General features: G+C 42.6%; 1 protein-coding gene across 6 annotated transcripts in view; it reads right to left on the bottom strand.

Moving 5' to 3' along the window:
- The window catches only part of TMEM132D (transmembrane protein 132D), a 417065-nt gene that overhangs the window by 226352 nt on the left and 172125 nt on the right, over positions 1-18588 (bottom strand). For all 6 annotated transcript variants that reach the window (XM_065568628.1, XM_065568629.1, XM_065568627.1 and 3 more), the window contains one exon: positions 12029-12175. In XM_065568628.1, coding sequence (XP_065424700.1) covers positions 12029-12175 — 147 coding nt within the window. The remainder of the gene's footprint in view (positions 1-12028; positions 12176-18588) is intronic.

Here is an 18588-nt window from a genome sequence, read left to right as displayed (position 1 = left end):
GGGCTTGGGCCTCAGCTTTGACCCCAGACCCTAGCAAGTCTAAGCCAGCCCTGGTGATCCCATTAAAACGGGGTCGTGACCCACTTTGGGGTCCCAACCCACAGTTTGAGAACTGCTGCATTATTCACTTGGCTTACCCATTTTACAGGAGCATTTGAGGCTTAGTAACTTGTGGCATGACCCTCTGATGAAGGGGATAAAAAAACACGAAGTATTAGTATTATTCACTGATTTTACAGGTGCTGGCCATTTAGGATGACTGAAAAATCAAGGCAAGGATCCTAAGTGACAAGCTCTGGCATTCGAGCCCAGTCATACAATCACCCTGCTACTGAGCTAACTTTATGAAGGAGTTAAACTCTGGTCTCCAGAGGACACAAGTCAGATCACCAACATCTTGTGCCACAGAGAACTTTGTGTGCCATGAGAACTCCTTAAAATGTATTAAAATGACCCAGGCAATCTTAATTCTGCCTCCATGTATGCTTTGCAATACAATCTTCAATTACATGATCATACACTATTTTTTCCTGCTCAGGTCATCAGCAGAATTTCAACCCACAACCTTTCACAGTCACACCATAGAGTTCTACCTCTTGAGCTAAATCAGTAACTGACAATGATGGTGATGACATTAGTGTTCGCATTCTTAAATTCTTAGTTGATTTTTTGAATAAGGTATTGTACTAGGTTTGTTATATACTTAACAGCATGTACCTGTTTTCCTTTTCTTTGGGGGCAGAGAGATATGTAATGTTTGTATCCTTGGTTTCTGTTCTTTCTTTCATACAAAAAAAATCAATACAATTTAATTCAAAAATATATAGATGATTTTTTTCTGATAAAAAGATTCTACTTCTGATCTCCTCTTTTTCAGATGAGATAGGACAGGAAATTAAATTCATCTTTTCTTACAAGCACTGCACACTTTGCCTGAAGCCAAAATTCTTTCTGTTCAAAGTCCCACCCCAGGGTCACTGCTGAAATGAGGTCAGGAGAGGTCATCCTGATGCTAGTGTTTGTGAAACATGGAACGGGTCCAAACTGAACTAAGCAGACTCTCTCTCAGGTTGCCTTCCGCTGTGACATTTTATGTGGTGTGAAAATGTTTTTCAGAGGGGCTTGACGTACAGCTATGGAGAGGGAGTGCTGGTTTCTAGCAATGGAGACGGTAGAGAATCAGCAAACTGCAGTCTGGCACATAACTGCTCAGGGCTTTATCAGGCCAACATCAAGATTGCCATTCTTTCCAACAGTTCCACTGGCTTATTTACTGTCACGGACTGTCACAGCAACACATTCAACACTCCATGCATTTGAAGAAATGAGGCTTTTTACCCACGAAAGCTTATGCCCAAATAAATCTGTTAGTCTTTAAGGTGCCACCGGACTCCTTGTTGTTTTTGTGGATACAGACTAACATGGCTACCCCCTGATACTTGACATTCAACTAGAGTGCCAGACTGGAAAGAGAAGTCAGCTTCTAGAGCAAATCGGGCCTCATCCAAAACCCACTGATCTCCATGGGAGTCTTTTATCATTTGACTGGGCCTTGGATCAAGCTCATCGGTTGCGTAGCTGCCTGCACACCTGCAGTGAGTAGTGGAATATGGTAACCTTGGATTTCTTCTCTCTAGGGGATGTAGCAAGGCCGGCATAAAGGAGACATTGGGCCTGCTTCTGAGTTACTCCATTCATGCACTTGGGACAGGGACACAAGATGTGGGACAATACTGGCTTTAAACCCACATATTCTGGGTCTGCAGAAAGGACTCAGGGCTGCACCTACTTATACTTGGCTTCTGACTGCCCCATAAGGGCCCAGGGCAGTGGAGAACGGCTGTATTGCAGTGAATTCTGGTTATAACCCAAAAACCCCTGCAGCTGTCCACTATGCTGCGGGCTGAAAGCTCACTAGCTGGGAGGCTCTTCCATGAGGGATGTTCTCATCCACTCTCTTGCCGCCCAACCCTCCCACCCACCCTACGTTCCCTTTATGTTACCAAGGTTGTGTAAAAAGGCTTTAGCAGAATGGAGACACAAGCTTATTGTCCTAAACTGTTTGATATCGTCACTGTGAACTGCTAAGTTATGTATGTTGCACCCCAGAGGTGTTCGCACCTCTAATCATTAAAAAATGGCGATAAACCCCTACCACCGAAGTAATTCTTGTATACCATCATTTGCAAACCGTTCAGAGATTGGAAGGTGCTATACAAACGTAAGTTATTACAAATAATTCATTTGAAAAGAACTCCACTGAACCAGGGAAAGAATCCTTTTTCTTGCAGAATGCTGCAAGAGATTATGTCAACAATTCAACATTAATTGTCATTTATTTCTTATTTTTAATAATATTATGCTCACAAAGAAACCCTGCTATGTTCCCTTCCTATGGAGCACCTTAAAGTTCAGCAAAGATTAAAAGAAATCTTCATCTTTGTAATGACAGCTGAAGTGCCCTGTGGTACCTTCTTTATCTAAATGTCATGGCTATAGAAACAAGGTCCACCTCCAAGATGCCAAGAGCCTATCTACATGCCTTTGAAGTGTTTGCTTGGACTCTTTGTTTTTTAAATGAAAGAGCCTCATTCAAACAAACAGGTGAAAAAGTCCCCCAATAGTGTCTTTGTCTAAGATTTGTTGGTTAATATTTTATCTCTTCCTCTTTGATTTGCTGCAAGAAGATGAGTACAATTTACATTAGCACTGGTGAGACATACTTAAGGAAAAGATGGTTTCCTGATGAATAAAATAGGGCTTTTGTTATGAAAATTAGAGAAAAGAGGTTAATGTGGAGAAGAGTGAAGCAGTGAGGTCAAATTCTGTATCGGTTACAGTGACATAAATCCACTGCAGAGACTGGAGTTACTCCAATTTACACTGGTATAACTGACATGTGAATCCACTAAGGAGCTACTAATCAATATTTTGAAGTCTTAATACAAGTTTTAAGCAAGAAATTGAGGCTTTGCAACTGTTCTGACTAATCTCTCTTGAAACACTGAGAGCTTAAATGTCATTTTTGAGGAGAGACCTATATGGTACTTTCAGGGCACCAAAACAATTAATTAAACACTTAGATGGCTGGAACAGCATAGAATTTTTTTTTTTTGAAAACTAACTGATGTGCATTGTGGACCTCAAAAGCTGCCAGAGAAGGGGCATTTACAACTGATGAAAAAAAAAAAACAGGGAGATTTAGATCACTCCTCCTCCTAAATGCCTGGGAAGAGAGAATCAAACTGAACTTTGATATTTCAGAATGAAATTAACATATAATCTCTCCCTGATTTAGTTAATACAATCCAGATCCTAATGGTGGCTTAGACCAAGATTTTCAAAGATGAATAGTAATTTTACGTGGCTTAATTCTGGAGTGCTGAATTTAAGATACCTTAAAGATGCCTGATTTTCAAAGGGCAGGTGGTTAATGCTGTATGAAAATGCTCCTTTAAGGCGTCTTTGAGCCCCCCAAAATCAAGGCACCTAAAATTACTAGTCACTTGAAAATCTCATTAGTTATTTGATTAAATTGACATTTTCTATTTAATATTTTATTTCAAACAATTTAAAAAAATTAAATATAACAAAACAAATTGCACACACAGCCGTCAACAAGGGACACTACAGTTGCTGCTTTCCTGGTTAATGTCAGCAGACCTCAGCAGAGGAAAGGTTACAAGTACAATGCTAAATCAACCAAAGCTAGAACATAAACGGAGTGTACAAAATTAAACAAGCCTTGAATTATGTGCTATAGCACACCCTGAATGCTGGACAACCAAGTGGAGTGAAATCCCAAAGGTTCAGGAGAGTTTTACTCCCCAAAAAGCGGACAGTAAAAATATCAGAGTAAAACGTAATAGGCATAACTGGGGTACCAATCAAGAAGTGGTGTTGGAGTAACTGGGTGCCCAGACTATTTAGCATTAAAGATAATCTGCAATGTCTTCAGTTGCATTTGTATGCAAAAAACAAGCCAGTGCCTCGACCAAGTGTTATGTACTGTATCTCGCCCCACTCAGGAGATAGCTAACTTTTACAACTGACTGGAGCTTCCAAGTAGACTGCTAGGGCAGCGCAGAGCAGAACACATTCCTGCAGTCTAGCCTACAGAGGACTAATTGTGGTGATTGTCACAAGGTCCTCATCAGGACAGTCACAGCTTCTATGTCACTCATCAGCAGCCAGTCACACTCCAGTGGGCCTTATTCTTAGGGTTGCCAGACATCCGGTTTTCAACCAGAATGCTCAGTCAAAAAGGGACTCTGGTGGCTCCAATCAGCTGTAAAAGTCCAGTTGGCCACAGTGGCTGGCTCTGTGCAGCTTCCGGAAGGGGCCGGCATGTCCCTCCAGCTCCTAGGTGCAGGGGCAGCCAGGAGGCACCGGCCCGAGTGCCGGCTCCACAGCTCCCATTGGCTGGGAACTGCGGCCGATGGGAGCTGTGGGGGTGGCGCTAGCAATTGGGGGCAGCGCACGGAGCCTCCTGGCTGCCCCTGCGCCTAGGAGCCAAAGGGACATGCTGGCCGCTTCTGGGAGCTGCCTGAGGTAAGCACCGACCGGAGCCCTCACCCCTCACCCCCTCCTGCACCCCAACCTCCTGTCCCAGCCCTGAGCCCCCTCCAACACCCAAACTCCCTCCCAGAGCCCGCACCCCACACTCCCTCCTCCTACCCCCTCCCGCACCCTGAACCCCTCATCCCCAGCCCCACGCCTGAGTCCGCACCCCTAGACAAAGCCCTCACCCCCTCCTGCACCCTAACCCCCTGCCCAGAGCCCCCTCCCACACTCTGAAACCCTCAGCTCCACCCCCAGCCTGGAGCCCCCTCCTGAACCCCAATCCCTCATCCCTGGCCCCACCCCAGAGCCTGCGCCCCCAGCTGGAGCCCTCACGACCCTCCCGTGCCCCAACCTCCTGCCCCAGCCCAGTCAAAATGAGCGAGTGAGCGAGGGTGGGGGAGAGTGAGCCACGGAGGGAAGGCAAATGGAGTAAGTGGGGGGGGGACCTCAAAGAAGGGGAGGGGCCTCAGAGAAGGGGTGAGACAAGGCTTTTCTTTTTTTTGCAATCAGAAAGTTGGCAACCCTACTTATTCTGCTCTCAGCTACTCAATCACTGCAAGCCCAGAGCAGAACAAAGGAGGCTTAGAGGTGAAGTGACTCAAGATCTTGGGTCCAGATAAATAGGAGTAAAACCAAGTGCCAGTGAGTCCCCCAAGCATGGAGAATCAGAAGGAAAAACAAGGAAGGCAAGACTGGAGGATTTTGTAAAGCACCAAGGAGATCAGCTGGGGCACAAGCTGAAAATATGTTCAGAAAATCCGGGCAGTAGAGCAAAGAGGCCAGAGATTACCCTGCACCATTGCCCTGCACCTTGTGTAGCCATTTACATCAGTGCAGAGTGCCGCAAAACACTACAAACCAGAGCTCTAGCTGATTTTGCACTGGTGAAAATGACGTACACAAGCTGCTGGACAATGGCTCGTGGAGCAGGTGGACATAAGCTTAGGGCAGTAGGATAAGATGAATCCATGGGGAGCTTTGAAAAAGAGGCAGGCGAGTCTGACGTGGAAAACTACATTACCAAAAGAATGCAAAGTGAAGCAGATCTCTCTGAACAGAACACACACACAGGTGGGGCTTTTCCTCTGGAGAACAAAAAATGCTCTTAGGTTGTCATACAATTTCCTAGGTATAAACCAAAAACCTCCGTTGCTTGTAGAACTATTGCAATGATATACTAGGTATATTTAGTCCAAAAGCCCATAAGGCTTATATTACTATTTTCTCACTGGAATTTCAAGTCCAGTTATTTACATCAAGAGCAACTAGAACGTATGGGATGGGACACATACCAGGGGGTGTTTTTCTTTTATTTTTGTTTTGGTAATTCTACTGAACGGAGCATTTTATCTCCCCTAGTGTTAATATATATTTGGTGGGTAAAACTATGGGAAAAAGGAGCTTGCAGGGAAAAAAAATATTACTGGTGATCTACAACGCTGGACCACATTTACGAAGCATTTTGATGAACACCAGCAACCCACGTGATATAATTATTGTTGCTATTAGACTGTTATTTATATCAAATTTGTTGCTTTTGTAGTTCCAGTGGAGAAAGCCGTACAGTATTTTAGGATTACAGCACTCTAGAGATCTTATCACACGTAATGGCAGCTGCAACAAGTACAGGAACGAGGCAGTAACTCACCGCAGTTATAACACCAAAACTAGATGTTAAATAATTTAATGTGAGGTTCCATACTTGATTTGAAAACGAGAAATGCGGGATACTAAACATCCCAGACTGCATGTAATAAAAATGAAGGGTGGGTACATCAAAGAGACTGTTATCATATGCTCCCTCTTCTCTTATCCCCAGATAATATTTAGTTTATCTCATACTCTTTGGATAACTGTGGAGAAAACTGAAGTACCTTAGATTAGGATGCATCTTCATGGAAAATGAGACACACAGGGTCAAGTTCTGCCATCAGCCAAAGAGGAATGGTCATTGACTGTTATTGTAATAGGATTAACATATACATATTATCACACATTGGCTTCAGTGTAGGGTGACCAGATGTCCTGTTTTTAAAGGAACAGGACTGTTTTGGGGGACTTTTTCTTATATAGGCGCCTATTACCCCCCACCCCCGTCCCGTTTTTTCCACAGTTGCTATCTGGTAACCCTACCTCAGTGGGAGTCACCCATATGTAGCTGAAAGCTGAATTTGGCCCATAGACTCCTTTAATAATTGGCCAGATTTCTGACTACAGTCTGTTATAGCAGTGTAAATCCAGAACTCCTAGGGTGCAGGATTATGCACCAAAAGCATGAGTGGTAAAAAATCATAAAAAACACCATCTTGGCAAACTCTCTTTCGCAGCAATAAGCACAAAGTACTAGAAATCTCAGGACAAAGCGTGGCCACACTACATTTTCACTGAATTTGGGGACTAAGAAGATTTGCCTAGTTTGGATCCAGACTTTGGGGTTCTTCTCCAAGACTTTCCAAGTTTGCCCATCCCTATTTTCGACCTGGGTGGATACTTCTTTGCGTATGGAAAAAATATACTGAATTCTCCAATATACATTCAACTGTCAAAATATAGTATTCATTGATTTAAACCAGGGGTTCTCAAACTTCAATGCACCGCGAGCCCCTTCTGACAACAAAAATTACTACAGGACCCCAGGAGGGGGGACCGAAGCCTGAGCCCACCCCCCCCGGGGGTGCAAAGCCAAAGCCCCACCTTCCCAGGCTAGGGGCCAAAGCCAAAGCCCAAGGGCTTCAGCCTCAGGCAGGGGGCCTGTAACCTGCGCTCTGCTGCCTGGGGCTGAAGCCCTCAGGCTTGGACTTTGGCCCCGAGCCCCAGCAAGCCAACCAAGCGATTTACTTTGGGGTCCTGATCCACAGTTTGAGAACCGCTGATTTAAATAGAAATAGGGTCGCTTAATAGCTTTACTGTCATCTATTTCAGGTACCTATGGCGCCCGCTTCTGTAGTATCTGAGCATCTCACAATCTTTAATGTATTTATCCTCATAGGGAGGATAGGTAGGGAGTTGCTGTCTTCCCCATTTTACAGATGGGGAACTGAGGCACAGAGAGATTAAGTGAGTGATCCAAGGTCACATGGGCCTGTCCTTACCATTACCTAGATTGGAGGAAATAAACTCATCCAGACAGTACCGTGATATCCCATTCAATCATACCCATTTATTTTTGTTTTATTCTATCTGACTTTCTATAGTCACGAAAACTCTGGACTTTGTTTTACTTTTGAAAACTTCTTTTTGTCACTATGCTGGTTAATATGTAAATGAAATTTAAAATATTAGGAATGCCTTATTCAGCATGTTGATTTCCTTATTAAATATCTCTCATGTCTGTTTTGCCACTCACTCTTAGGAGTAAAATCAAGCATTATAATGGGGAGGAAGAGAGCTCTTATTGGCAAATAATTCCTCTTTGCATGTTTAATGGTGCTAAATATGCAGAATGGATAACAGTTAAATATTGAACTCTGTTATCAAGTTGTTTGCTTCTGGAGTTCTTTTAGAAATTCTTCAGTCTCTATTTACATATTGTTTAATTACTCTTAAAAATCAGAGATCTGATCACATGAATGCAAAGGTGGCAATGTTAATTAACTTGAGATTCAATGCTTTTGTGATCCTGATCATTTTACATGGATCAGGAAATAGTGTTAATAAAGCTAACTTACTGTGACAGGTGTAATTTCACGGATTAAGGAGATACTTGTGCAAGTGACTAACTTAACCGGGATGCCTGAAAATTTCTTTATATAAGTTTTGAAATATATCAGTCATTTTGTTTCAAGAGGTTTTGGCACTAAAAGCTTATCATAACAGGATTAACATATAAATATTATCACAGCCAGCAGGATGTTTTTGAATGAATATTAACAGCAAATATTATGAGTCTGTGTCAGAATAACTAATTAAGCACAGATGTCAAATATCATTTGACGTTTTCAGTGCCCTGTTTATTACAGGCTGGTGACAACGTTCCAGATTTATGGAGACACAACCATAAGGTCCCCCCTCCTCGAATCTTCACATTCACCCTCATACAAGTGTAAATTTATAACAAACTAAATCATGACGTCTATGATTAGTAGATGAGTTTAATACCTGTAACATCTGTACAGTCCTTACCTCTATTTAAATTCCCTCCATTTCCACCTAAACCACACACACACAAAAAAGCTTATAGAAATAACTTTCTCTTTGAATGAATCAGTGACTCAGAGATGCTTTAACTTGGGAAACACTTAAAATTGATTGAAGCATCAAGTTGTGCCACCTTCGGTTTCTCTTTTGGGTTTCTGTTTCATTATTCATCATATATTATCTGCCCAAACAAACATGAAAAACTCTGTGTCTGAGCACATAGTGGGCTGCAAAAACTTTTTACAGTTTAGAGTTGCCCTATAGCAACTTGAAGCTAAGCATTTCTGCTTCCCTAAACATGACTGCCAGAAGAAAAAAGAATGCTTGGAACTCAGGAGACCTGAATCCAAATCTCTGCTCCACCACAGACTTCCAGTCTGACCTGTTGCAGCAATGTAAATCCAGAATTCCTTCAGTGATGAAAGATTATGCCCCAAAAGCACAAGTGGCAAAACTCTCTCGCTCAACAATGAGCACAAAGTACTAGAAATCTCAGGGCAGTGTTCCATTGAGGTCTGTATTGTAGTATCTGTGTTGCAGGGAAGGGAAGAGAAGTTTTAGCCACCACACAAGAAATTAAGTTTAACAAGGAAGCTTTAATTAGCTGTAAACAGGGCCGGCTCCAGGCACCAGCTTACCAAGCAGGTGCTTGGGGCGGCCACTTCGGAGAGGGGCGGCACGTCCAGCTGTTCGGTGGCAATTTGGCGGACGGTCCTTCACTCCTGCTCGGAATGAAGGACCTCCCGCCGAATTGCCACTGCAGATCACGATTGCGATCGCGGCTTTTTTTTTTTTTGGCTGCGTGGGGCGGCCAAAACCCTGGAGCCGGCCCTGGCTGTAAAGTTGTGGTCCAGACATTAGGTAATAATTTGATTTCAGTATTAAGATACTTAACCATTTAAATGATAGATCTGATAAATTTGGTAAAATTCTTTAGTTAAAAACAAGTGGACAATCATCTTCTTAGAATCCGCTTTACAATTTATAAGAATTGATTATTTTTAGCATTCATTTGATCACTCAGCTAATTTGAAGGTGTAATTCTAATCCAATACTGAGACTAATTTGATCTTGATTTGATTGTTGTAATGCTCCATTTTTAGTTTAGTAGTAGTAGTAGCTTAGCTTTGGTGATATGTTTTCTTGATTTTGTAAGTGTTTTAATTAAATTCAAAATAGATACTGAGTTAAATTTTTACAATAAGCAACATGGGTCCAGAACCTTTGAGGACCTGGCATGGATATCGCCTAGTCAATCTAAAAGCCTGACTAGGGAGGGATAGCTCAGTGGTTTGTGCATTGGCCTGCTAAACCCAAGGTTGTAAGCTCAATCCTTGAGGGGGCCACTTAGGGATCTGGGGCAAAATCAGTACTTGGTCCTGCTAGTGAAGGCAGGGGGCTGGACTCAATGCCGGTTCTAGGAGATAGGATATCTCCATTAATTTATTATTTTTAAAATTAATCTTTGTTCTCACCTGCCTTAGCTAACTAAGGCCCCAAACCAGCAATGAACTCTACATGGGCAGAGACTTGATAATAATGGTGCTCTGCTGGGATACAGGGGTCTGCTCATGCAGAGCTTACTGCAAGACTGGAGCCTAAATCACATTACTACCATATTTGCAGTACTACTAAGTCATTCCCTATAGTCAGCATGTGGAAGGATAGGCAACATACTTCAATTGCTGGTTAACCTTATGTAATGATCTAATGGAAACTGGCACATTTTAAGGGCAGCCACTGAATGCTTCGGCTTAGGAGAATATTGAAATGGAATAAGTAGCCAAAATTTGTTCCACCCTTGATATCACACTACATTTTACCATTACTGAAAGAGGAGAAGGGAAATGCTGCGCCGCACTGCAGAACACAGCCACAAAAAATGGAAGGGAAGATGGTGTTAGATAATTGCTTTGGGCCTGATCCAAAGCCCACTCTCATTGACTTCAGTGAGCTTTGACTCAGGACTTTTAATAATCTTTCTCTTCTTTTATTGAGGAAAAGGCTGTGACCCTGGGCATATATATAGATTCCTTCCCTAGCCACTAAAATTCAGCCAGCTATGAGATGATATATGGTTTGGGGGGGGAAGTGGAGGATACCATATCGAGGGGGATTTTGAAATTGAATTCTAGTGTGTGTGTGTGTGCGGGGGGGGAACAGATTTATGTCTGGAAAGTAAAGGAAGTCCCCCTTCCCCTCCTTTCTATATTCCAGAGCCACTGAGGGTACGTCTATACTTAACCGCTGGTTCGGCGGCAAGCAACCGATCTTCTGGGATCGATTTATCGCGTCTTGTCTAGACGCGATAAATCGATCCCGGAAGTGCTCGCCGTCGACACCGGTAATCCTGCTCTGCGAGAGGAGTAGGCGGAGTTGACAGGGGAGCCTGCCTGCCAACTAAGATACTTCGACTTCAGCTACGTTATTCACATAGCTGAAGTTGCGTATCTTAGTTCGAACTGGGGGCTTAGTGTGGCCCAGCCCTTAGTTTCCTGTGTATCTAGAGGTAAGAGGTTTTCAATTAAAAGGGGCCAAATCTTGCATCCTGTGCAAACCCAGTACATTTCAATGCAGGTAAATCACTGCAGAATTTGACCTCCCTCTTCATGATGCCAGTTTAATAGTAACAATAATATAACAAATCTTTAGCCAGTTAGCTCGTTATCAACATGCTCTCCCCTCCCCACGCTTTCCCAGGAACAGTGAATTAAATGAAACCAAAAGGTATCAACCATTTATTCTTAAAAACACTCAACTGTGATTAGAAACTGGAACAACTGCTAATCAAATATTGTTTTTGGAGTCAGTGTCCTACCTAAGTTATTACATCATGTGAATTTAAGATCTGAATGTCACTTCTCTAAATGTGGATTAAAAATTCACTAACAAGAACATGGGTTGAAGCCTGGTAGGTGTTTCTTAGTTCCTTCTCAAAAGCTAAGGATACATATTGAAGACTGTAATTAACAAGCCACTAATATAATGCCTGACCTGTTTGGAAGCAAATAATTTTAAAAGACTAAACAACCTGGCTGAACTAAATTCAAAGAGACGAGGCAAGTCCTTTTAAACATTGTTAAATGAAGATTCCCTGGTAGTTTTCATTTCATTTAGGCACTCAAAATAGATTTAGAGTACATACGGTCCAGTAAACAGAGCATTATAAACTAAAGACAGCATTAGTTTTTCCATTGATACATTTACTATGTGTATTTAGAAACTATAATAAAAGTTTTATTAATACCATAGCAAAGCAGATACATCTGCTTTTAAAAGAGCAAAATTATCTCATTTATAAAATGTACAACTATTGGAAATGACCTACCTGTTTTCCGAGGTAGCAGATTTCCTCTGACAAACGATGACAGCTGGTGCATATTTCCCAGTATAATCCACGCTCTCTCTAATGTCCCATAAGTACGGGCTGCTGGCTCTTACACTGAAAATATTCACACCTTTCTTCACCTTTGCCCTAAGAGGAACAAGAGGATATGTCAACAATTAGATACAGAATTTCATTTCCAAGCTGTTACATGGATCTTCATTTTTTTCTCATTACTGGTCCTCTGGAGATGCTACAGCTCATTACAGATGGACCACATTGGTAGGAGGTAAAGGTATAATGGAATTAAACCTCCCCATAGTTTAAAGGAACAGTGTCAAGATAATAATGTTATTGATATAATGGTAAATAGATCTGTGTTCACATTTTCTTCCCATAATACATTAGATCGCTAAAACCAGAAGAATTTTAAAGTTCTACTAGACTTTTTCACCATTTATACTTCTTGATGATATTTATACTACTTTCTCCATGTCATTTTGACAGTGAAACTAGGCTACTCAATTATACTTTTGGCCCTCATTGGTTCTACAGGCCCTGATCCTGCAAACTCTTAGGCACATGCTTATCTTTACACACATGGGTTGTCCGGTTTCAATGGGACTACTTACATGCACAAAGGTAAGTAAGTACACAAAATTATGCATGTACTTGTTTGCAAGATTGTGGCTTGTTTGCAAGATGGTGATGGGAGTGGTTAAGACTAGAAAGACTAGGCTAGAAAGAGAGACCGAGACACACTTCCTTGTTCTCATGCACTAGCCCAAAGCAGCTGATTTGAGGTTACCAGTGCTGCAGCGAAAATAATTAATTTAGTAATCGGTTTTCTTTCTTTTGCTTTTTAATTTCTGATTTTGTAACCCCTAATTCTCTCTCCTTTCCCCCTGCCCACAAAATCATCTAAATGGGTGCACTAAGCCACATTGGCATTGTCCCTTTTTACTCCAGCTTTATTTCATGCTGGTGAATTGGGAGTTTCCAGTGATGTTATATTTTAGCTTTCAAAGATTTTTTTTTAAATAAAAAACATTGTGGTCAAATATCCCAACACACGAGATGTCACGAGATGCCAGTTTAATTACATTTGCTAAAAATCTCATATGCAAAATGCATTCAGCACGCTGGCAAGTCCTTAATTAAGAAAACAAAAAGAATGTGAGGGATACATTTTGCAAGCATGGAGGTGTCACTAATGGTAGAAAGCATGACTGGCTCTGCCGCTCTACAAGATTTCCTATGGAATCTTTTAAGAACAGATTAAAAAAGGACATGGGATTCCTTCTAAAAAGTGGATGCTATAGGTGTTAGCTATTTTATTCTTCTGATAGCACAATGGTAGCTATTACTATTTAGCAATTTCCTTAGCTCATCAGTAGGAATGATGATGTGAAGACCAGATAATTTGTGCTCAGAGTCTCCTATGCCAATTTCACAATATGCTGCACCATACGCAGGATGCAATGTCCATTCATTTCCCAGTTATAAAGATCCCTCAGGAAGACGGACCAATGGCCTGATCACAGCTTGGGAAATTAACTTGCAGTCCGGGCAGGTTTACTAGAGAGAGTGGGCCAGAGAAAGAAAAACAAGAAGGTGGATGGAAACTGATGCCAGTCTTCAACTCCAGCTAGTCTCAATGACTGTAGTGATGGGAAATTTCTGTAGCTGCTCTGCCTACTTTCTGTCCCACAGGTGAGAACTAACGTAAGGCCCAAATGTCGTGCATGATCTGGGCCTAAATGATTTCATTGAGCGTTGTGGGCGCTCAGCACCTCTCAGGATCAGGCAGCTCTGACTACGAATTCACACATTCACACTGCCATACGCACTCCTGGTGCAGCTTTCCAGCGTGGTCACTTAAAGAGTACTGCTAATTATAGCATGCCAGTGGGGGATTAGGACACTCTGTGAAGGCACGCGTACTGGAAAACTGGTCTGTATCATTGCTGCCCCACTCCTAGCATAGTCATTGACACCAGTACAAAATGGGTATGAATCTATATAAGGCACCTATATGTGCACATACACCCCATTACCATAGTGAGGCAAGGAAGTGCTGTTTACCCCATTTTGCATTTGGGAAACTAATGCACAGAAATGCTAAATAACTTGTCTGAGGTCACACAGAAACTCTGTGGTGGTGCAGGGGTTTGAACCCAGGTCTCCCACATCCTAGGCTAGTACCTTAACTATTGGCCAGGCCATCTTTCCTCTCTAGCACAATAGTAGCATTTTACATCCACTGTTCACTGGTGTAACTGACCACCCAAAATGCATGCAAACAGAAAATCAGGTCCAATATGTGTGTGTGTGTGTGTGTGTGTGTGTGTGTGTGTGTGTGTGTGTGTGTGTGTGTGTGTGAGAGAGAGAGAGAGAGAGAGAGAATGTATATATGTACACACACAAATAAAACACACAGACATTTCTCTGTGAATTATGAGTGTGTCTCACAGTTAGTGTACAAAGAAAGGATATTTGATTGACTCTAGGTCTAGGACAAATACGTTTTCATTCATGTAATTAGAGAAACTAGTTAGAATTAAAGAAAATGCAACTGCAGAACCAAACCTTTCAGCATCAGGAAGTGTGGAACAAAATGTCTTTGCAATCTGAATGTGCCACCGAGCCCCTTTATATCACCTTAGTAGTGTAAATTGTGCTCTGCACTGCCAAAACTGTGCAAAGATACCTTAGTGTAAATGAAAATCGGACCCAATGTCTCAGTTTTGCTAAAGAAGTGGCCACAAACTTAGAAGGAATCTTCTGTTTCCATATGAAAACAATTTTAAAAGTAACAAAAAAAACAGATGCAACCACTATCTCTCTCCTTTGTTATCTTCTAGCTGCATTTCTTTAAGAGATGGTGTGGTGTAGCAAAGCAGCAGGATGGACACACAAACATACAGACGACGTGAGCTCCTTTACCCTTGACATTCACTTTTGATGTTTCAAAACAAACACAGGTTCTTGCATGCCTTCCCGGAGTAATTGCAGCCTAAGGATGAGAATTTCTTTAAAAGGGTTTTGATAAGGTCTAATTTAGTCATCTATTACAAGCCCTAAACCTTTAATTTTACTGAAAACAATAATAGAACTAGATTGCTGTTTTCTACAGAATTAGAGGTTACTAGCTCTTTTTAGTGCAGTCAGTTATACATGCTCCTGTAATTACCACCAAAGCTTTTACTCCAACAAAAGTCAGTTTCATTCATTTTCTCAGGGGTGTCTTAGTATTTTGTTTGCCAATATTGCACTGCAGAATTCTCTTCACCCGATTTACCTTGGCACTCACACTTAATTACAAAGGAGTGACCTGGAAGAGATTGGGTTAATGCCAACAAAAGGTACATTGTTTGTCAACAAACAGACCTAAAACTGAAGGTACTTGAAGTTTTTATATGACTGTTGTCAGGCTTCAATTTACTTCTTCCAAATCTTTGTTTTTTATTTGTGTCTGACTGCCCTGGTTACAAGGCAAGCTGTGTTTTAGACCCCTTTGCAGCCCTTCTTGAGTGCACCCCACAGGCACCAATTCCTGCCTCTCTCTCAGGGGAAAAAAACCACAGTTCAACCACTTTGAGACTGGACCTCTGGGTTGCAGCCCCCTGTAATACAACAGGCCCAAAAGTATTTGACACCTGCAAGAAAACTTCTCTCTGGGAGCCTGTGACCCACTGTGGTTGATATGACCCCAAAACAACTTCTTCAAAAACAAACATATTGTTTATTTCACCCACAGATACATAAAAAGCAGAGAAACGGTCAAAACAACAAAAGCTTATGCCCATCTGTTCTCACCTACACTTTATCCCTTCCTTGAAGTTTTTGGTAAGTTCCATTCAACCCAGGCCCCCTACTTCTGGGCTGGGAAAAACACACTGCACTGCCACATTCTCTCACGATGGTGTGTCTAAACTGCTTTGTTAACCTGGATGATTGGCAACGGGGTCTAGCCCAGGTGTGAGCATCCCCACTGCAAAGCTCAGCCCATGTTACGGTGTCATCTCTGTTTCTGCACTCATCAGGTGCATCTGGGGGCGTTTTCCTATAGTTCTTTGAGCTGAGATGCTCTAGGATATTTTCCCAGTCCATTGCGGGAGAACTTGTCTGTCTATCAGAGGAAATCATGGGATGGCATTGGAGCACTATCAGCACTCAAGAAATTTTGCCCGCATCCTCATTGCAAAATAGATAGCTTACAGCCTGAGTTAAAATGACGACCAGAGGTTTGTCTGTGTGGATGGTAGGTGAGCTTTTGCCAATACCTGGGAAAAAGCCCAGATGAACTGTGCAGTGAAGATGAACCCTCTGTCAGAGACTCACCTCTAACAGCTGCTGCCAACTCCCCACTCCTTCCTCTCTAAGCAGGAGCCTTAAACAGTTTAGTGTCGCTTTGATCTCTGGCTGTGACCTTGGAAAAATAAGCCTCTTAACCTGGCTAGAAATAGGCAGGTAGGTATTTCCCCCCTTGTTCTCTTAAGGATACTTGATAGTTTCCTTGGTATTTTATCTCATTATTTCATTTCTTGTTTGTTTACCCCTAACATCTTCCTTTGATTTAACTCCATGCATACGGGCAGAATAAGATCAAGCAATTAAACTGAGGTCAATATGATCTATTTTAAAAACAGTACAGATATCTCCTTCATTCTCCACATTGACTCACAGTTCTCAGCATGTCGAGCAGAGGACAGAGTTAGGGACCACATGACAAGCACATTTAGTCACTCACTGCAGACTTCATAAGCTTGGTCTACACTACAGAGTTAGGTCAATGTAAAGCAGCTTACGTCGACCTAATTATATCAGTGTCTACACTACAGCCTTGCTCCCGGTGATGTAAGTGCCCTACTACTCTGACATCATAACTCCACCTCCACGAGAGGCATAGGGCTTATGTTGGTGTAGTTAGGGCAACGCAGAATATGTATAGACACTGCGGTAGTTACACTGGCTGTTGGCTGTCATTCCTGTCAATTTCATGGCTCCATGCTGGAACCGTGAAATTGACAAGGAAGTCAGGCTGTCATCGAGGGACGGGGGGAAGGGCTCCAGCTAGAGCCCAGCTGCCCCCTGGGCTACCCGCTCCCAGCCCAACTGCTGCCCAAGCTCCCTGCTCCGAACTGGGCTGTGACCCGGCTCCCAGCTCCCCACTGCTACCTAGAGGCTCCCCAGGGAGAGTGCTGGTACTGCCCAGAGGCTCCTGGCTCTCTCTCCCTCCCCCCCACCCCCCAGGCTCTTGGCTCCCCACTCCTCACCGTTTAAAAAAAAATGATTGAAAAACCAATATATTTCTGTGAAAAATTAACAAATAAGAGGTTTTTCAAAATTCCTTATGTAATTAGCATTTTCCAACTAGCTTTAATATGTGAAAATGGAAACAACTGCACAACAGGTTTTACTAATATACGGGGGGAGGAATCGAAAGAGAGAGAGAGCGAGCCCAATCGACCAGCCAAAGAAATCCCCTGCTCCTCAGCTCTGCATGTTATAACCATTCAGTGAAGAAAAGTGCCTGCCATCTATCCATATATTTTTCTATGGTTTGCATCATTGTTTGCTTTATATACACTGCAGCATGTTATTTACTCCTGGTCTGCAGCTATGAGACCTCGGTGGAGCTTACCATCTTCTTCACAAATTAGTCCACATAAGCAATGCACTTGGGAGAATTCACCCACTGAAAACCTGTCAGTGCTCTGGCAGGGTGCAAGGCAAGAGAGGAAGGTGGTACAGAGGGAACTCTCTGAATTGATACATCACACCTGAAACCAAACACGTTTTCCGAAGCGCATAAAGACAGTGATTTCCCAATTCCATCTCATGACCCACTAAACACCATGTTTACTCCAGTGATAAAAAGAGGCTTCAAATCATGCAATTAAAATGCAGGAGCTGCCCCTTTTCATTTATCAAAGTGTCTGTCTTAACATCTCCCAGTTTTCTTTGTAGTTTACAACCAGTTAGCACTTAGCTTTCAGCCGGTGTCATTACCGCAAGCTGGTAATGGCTGTGAAATTGTTACTTAAGTGTTGTATAAAATGGAACAGCTGGCTGGTGAAAAATAACAGTGGTACAGCATGAGTGCTGCGAAGTGCCCTGGTACAATGTCAACCCAGCATTGGGTCTGGAACACCAAGGGGAAGCAAAAAAAGAGAGAATTCACTCTCCACGACCAGTAAAGGGAGATCAACGACACGTTGTGCTTAAAGGAATGGCAGATATTCTGACTCTGGCCAGGACTGTCCTGTCCGTGACCCCTGAAGGGATTCTGCCTGCAACACACCAATGTCATGCTACTGCTCGCTCTCCTCCCCCTGCAAAAAACCCCACCAAAACATTTCTAAAAAAAAGATGTTTCAAATCCGTGAAATTGATTCGGTTTTCGATTACTCCAGGTGCTCAAGGGAAAGCCGTAGAAAACTTTTCCAGGAAAGTTTCCCCATTTAGAGAGAGCTTATGCTTCCACGAGCTATCACCTCGTTCGGCGTGGCTGTTACAGTGCAATGGACAAATGTGTGTCGGGGTGGGTAGGGTGCGGG

Source organism: Chrysemys picta, chromosome 15 (genome assembly GCF_011386835.1).
Source record: "Chrysemys picta bellii isolate R12L10 chromosome 15, ASM1138683v2, whole genome shotgun sequence".
NCBI classification, from domain to species: domain Eukaryota; kingdom Metazoa; phylum Chordata; order Testudines; family Emydidae; genus Chrysemys; species Chrysemys picta.
The sequence above is the reverse complement of the archived record's forward strand: the minus strand, read 5'-3'. Positions and strand labels throughout refer to the sequence as shown.